This window comes from Capricornis sumatraensis, chromosome 1 (assembly GCF_032405125.1).
Source record: "Capricornis sumatraensis isolate serow.1 chromosome 1, serow.2, whole genome shotgun sequence".
NCBI lineage: Eukaryota > Metazoa > Chordata > Mammalia > Artiodactyla > Bovidae > Capricornis > Capricornis sumatraensis.
The window spans coordinates 212,876,962-212,881,995 of record NC_091069.1 but is presented as its reverse complement, the minus strand read 5'-3'; the positions used below and the strand labels follow the sequence as shown (position 1 = coordinate 212,881,995).

The following is a 5,034-nucleotide window of genomic DNA, read 5'->3' as shown; positions in this document are numbered from 1 at the left end:
CTGTATCCTCTGCATCAGCCTGCTAAGCCTCAGCTTTATCCTGCTGCATCAGTTACTATTCATCTTTTATCTACATTTCACCTTCCAGAGAGATGTGGAAATCTCTCATCGTTCAGTGGACTCTCCTGCTCTCGGTATGAATTTATATTTTCTTTTTACTCTATTACCATCATTTTGGTGGAGTCTTGAGAAGGAGAGGAGATAAATACGTGTATTCAGTTTGCCACCTTTAATTGGACTGCTTAATTTTTAAAGCGTTTGTGTTACAAACTTCCCTCTCCTATAAATCTGGTCTTGTGAATAATGTAAATTTCCTACCAAGAAGATTAAAGAAGTGATTCTCTATATGCTTATGGGAGTAAGGTTCAGGTAACTTTGGGTGGTTTAAAGTTTCTTATTGAGTAATCTGGAAAGTACTAAAGATACTGCTCAGGGCAGTGTGAGATAAACTCTCCCTTCATGACTTCAAAAGTCTGGTTACTTATTTACAACTGGGGTAAGATAAACAGTCAAACAACTAGAGGACTGCCACAAACCACTTGTACAGTTAAGTTTTTATCCTGCTACCAAAACCACACTCTGTCCAAGTCTTTGATTACCCTAGCTTCCCAACATTGGGAGGAGAACAAGCTGCAGTGTCACACAGGCAGGCCCCTCCTAAGTCCTGCTCACTCACAAAGAATTTCCCCTTTGAGCTTCTATGACACTGGCTGGTTACTCACACTGTAGATTCCTCAGGATTGGCTGGGACTGCAAATAAAACATTGTTTGCCCATAATCAAGTCGATAAGCTACAACATAAAGGCATGTAAGTTCCTATTCTAAGACTATTTCATGAAGCTTTTGCTCTCTTCTTTCTTAACATTTTCATGCAGGACCTAGAAAGGAAACAGTGGCTCCGGCCATAAGAGAAGGTCTTTAAAGAAAAATTTTAAAAGCCTAAAATGGGTCTGTTGAATTCTAAAAAGCCCAAAGCCAAGCAAGCCCGAATTCTTCTTCTGGGACTTGACTCTGCTGGGAAGTCTACCCTTCTTTACAAACTGAAGCTTGATAAGGATATTGTGACTATCCCAACAGTAGGTTTCAATGTGGAGATGATTGAGTTGGCAAAAGGTGTCTCGCTCATGGTCTGGGACATTGGAGGACAAGAGAAAATGAGAGCCACATGGGGCCTCTACTGTGAGAACACTGATGGGCTAGTGTATGTTGTGGACAGTACGGACACACAGCGACTAGAAGACTCCAGGAAAGAGTTTGAGCACATCTTGAAGAATGAGTACATTAAAAATGTGCCTGTGGTCCTGTTAGCCAACAAACAAGATGTGCCTGGAGCTCTAAGTGCTGAGGACATCACCAGGATGTTCAAAGTGAAGCAACTCTGCAGTGACCGGAACTGGTGTGTGCAGCCCTGCTGTGCCGTCACTGGGGATGGACTAATGGAGGGGTTCCAGAAGTTAACTGGATTTGTGAAAAGCCAGATGAGATCAAGAGGAGACACTTTAGCATTCTTCAAGCAGCACTGAGGTCCAAGTGGAGGAAGAGACGCTGATGAAGTTGAAAGGGTAATTTTTTTTTTTCCCAGACCAAGTAAGAAAAGCAAATTGCCAAGTTGACAAACTTTTCTTGAAATGTTATTTCACCTAAATTCCATTAAACAACTCGGAATAATATCTAGAAAATTGTTATTTTGGGCCAAACACTTTAGCAAACTATGTGGTAATGATAATTGTGAATGAAAATGTTACAATTTTGTGCATGTTTGATGATTCCAAATAATCATATTTGGGAACAAATAAATTATTGCCTTATTATTTTTATGTGACTACTAGAACAAAGTTTAACCTGCTAATAGAATCAGACTTCTTTCAGACTGTTTCCAGCTGTTACAGGTATTCAGTTTCCACAATGCTCCTGTGTAATAGCTGGGTGGTATAAAAAAATGAACTTTAAATTATGAAGAGGAAAAGGTTTGCTGTTAACATTTTATAAATCCCTATTTCCTAAATAAAGGGATTTTGTTTTGTTTTACTGTACTACTGCTAGGTTTTAAAAATCTATTGCTAGAAACTTCTTACAGTGAGTCAACCATGAACCCCAGGCTGTCAATTGCCCAGTGGCTGTGTTCTCCTATAGGAAGTAGAAGTTTGTATCTTAGAGCTCTGGGGATCAAGAGAGCATCTTAGAGCTTAGGGTAAGGTCTGAACTTATCGTCCAGTTGGAGGCTGCAATTCTCAGACTGGCTTCGGTAGAATTCAGTATAACAGTTATTACTTGGGAACGTATGTACAGCTCACTGTACTGATCAAACAGGAACCAGAGCCATACTTTGCTGTCAGAGACCTGGCAATTCACAGGGGAGACAAACAACATAAAGCCAGCAGATAGAATAAGGCAATAAGTACTAAGTGCTGTAACAGGAGAGCCTCATTCTGACCTGGGGAAACAAGAAGTGCTTCATGCAGGAGGTAGTGTTAAGTCCCCAACTCTGGGGGACCCCGTTGAAGGTACAGGTTAGTCACTGGAGGTCCCATCAGTTGGAGATTCTCCAGTGACATTGTTGGAGAGGGGAAGAGGGGAGAAAGAACTGGAGATTGAACTGGAATTGCCCTGAGAGGCTCAGAAGTCCCAGAGAGGCCCTGGGACTCACAGAAGCCACTCTTTCCCTCTACCCTGCCACCAACAAGGCTCATTTGGGTTAGAAGCAGGCCTCAGGCCTGCAGTGCAGCCTCAGGGACTCCAAATTGTAAGGTCACAAAGGAAAATAAAGGTGCAGTAAAGCAATAAAGGGACGGTGCTTGCTCCTGGATTCCTTCTGTAGTTTTCTTCTCTCGCCCTGGCCCTGATTTGTTGTTTGGCAACAAATCCTTCTGTGTTGCATGGCAGGGATTCAAGTAATAAAGTAGACATATCTTTAATTACAGTTACCGTAGGTTGAATACTGTGTGTGCCAGGAACTGTGTTAAACACTTTCATACATCTACTCATTTAATGTTCATAACTGCCTGGAGGGAAATAGGCACTTCAAGGCCTGTGCTGTTAATTGCCTTGATGTTGTTTTGTAAATAAGGTATGGCCTCTGTCTTCAGTGAGCTCAATGACGATAAATCAGGACTTCCCTGGTGGCACAGTGAATAAGACTCTGCCAGCCAATGGAGGGAACACGGGTTTGATCCCTGGTCCAGGAAGATTCTACATGCCGCGGAGTAACTGAGCCCGTGGCCCAGAACCATGGAGCCCACACTCTAGAGTCCACGAGCCGCAACCACTGGGGCCTGTGTGCTCTAGGCCCTTGAACTGCGACTATGGAGCCTGTGTGCCACAGTTACTGACGCCTGTGTGCCGAGAGCCTGTGTTCTGCAATGAGAGAAGCCGCTGCAATGCGAAGCCCACACCCTGCAATTAAGAGGAGCCCCTGCTTACCTCAACTAGAGAAAGCCTGTGCTCAGCAGTGAAGACAGTGCAGCCAGAAAAAAAACTATTTTTAAAAAAGGATAAATTCAAGCTAAATATTACTTAGCCATAAAAAATAATTAAATAATGTCATTTCTTGCAACATGGATGGACTTGCAAGTTATACTAAGTGAAGTAAGCCAGACACTGAAAGACATACATCATATGATATTGCTTATATGTGAAATCTAAAAGAAAAAAAGGATATAAATAAACTTATACAAAATAGAAATAGACCCACAGACATGGTCATCAAAGGGGAGAGGGGTGGAGGGAGTGATAAATTACTGAGTTTGGGATTAATATACATGCACTACTGTATGTAAAATAGATAACCAACCTGGCCTTACTGTATAGCATAAGAAACTATATTCAATATTTGTAATAACCTATAAGGAAAAAAATCTTTTTAAAAAGATATATATTATATGAAAGTATTACTGAATCACTTTGCTGTACATCTGAAACTAAAACAACATTGTATAACATGTATACTTTAAGAAAAATAAAATAAATATATAAATACAAAAAATAAATCCAAGCTAGACTAAAAATAGAACACTATGGTCCTGCAATCCAACTTCTAGGTATTTATCCAAAAGAAATGAAATCATTACCTTGAAGAGATATCTGCATTCCCACATTCATTACATTATTTTTAGTAAATCAAGACATGGAAATGCTAAAGAACGGTCAAACTATTATGCAATTGCACTCGTCTCACATGCTAGCAAAGCAATGCTCAAAATTCTTCAAGCCAGGCTTCAACAGTACGTAAACTGTGAACTTCCAGGTGTTCAAGACCAGAGATCAAATTGCCAACATAAACTGGATCATCGAAAAAGCAAGAGAATTCCAGAAAAACATCTCCTTCTGCTTTATTGATTACACCAAAGCCTTTGACTGTGTGGATCACAACAAACTGTGGAAAATTCTTAAAGTGATGGGAATACCAGACCACCTGACCTGCCTCTTGAGAAATCTGTACACAGGTCAAGAAGCAACAGTTAGAACTAGACATGGAACAACAGACTGGTTCCAAATTGGGAAAAGAGTACGTCAAGGCTGTATATTGTCACCCTGCTTATTTAACTTATATGCAGAGTACATCATGAGAAATGCTGGGCTGGATGAAGCACAAGCTGGAATCAAGATTGCAGGGAGAAATATCAATAACCTCAGATATGCAGATGACACCACCCTTACGGCAGAAAGCGAAGATGAACTAAAAAGCTTCTTGATGAAAGTGAAAGATGCCAGATCATGGCATCTGGTCCCATCATTTCATGGCAAATAGATGGGGAAACAATGGAAACTGTCAGACTTTATTTTGGGGCACTCCAAAATCACTGCAGATGGTGATTGCAGCCATGAAATTAAAAGACGCTTACTCCTTGGAAGAAAAGCTATGACCAACCTAGACAACATATTAAAAAGCAGAGACATTCCTTTCCCAACAAAGGTCCGTCTAGTCAAAGCTATGGTTTTTCCAGTGGTCATATATGGATGTGAGAGTTGGACTAAAAAGAAAGCTGAGTGCTGAAGAATTGATGCTTTTGAACTGTGGTGTTGGAGAAGACTTTT

The 5,034-nt window shown here is 40.7% G+C and overlaps 1 protein-coding gene across 1 annotated transcript; it reads left to right on the top strand.

The window, feature by feature from the left end:
• Window positions 1-944: 944 nt before the first annotated feature.
• Window positions 945-3,096, top strand: ARL14 (ARF like GTPase 14). The gene is made up of 2 exons (XM_068965876.1): window positions 945-1,562; window positions 3,068-3,096. Exon 1 carries the CDS (start codon window positions 945-947, stop codon window positions 1,521-1,523), a length of 579 nt encoding a protein of 192 aa, XP_068821977.1. The 3' UTR covers window positions 1,524-1,562; window positions 3,068-3,096.
• Window positions 3,097-5,034: the final 1,938 nt, after the last annotated feature.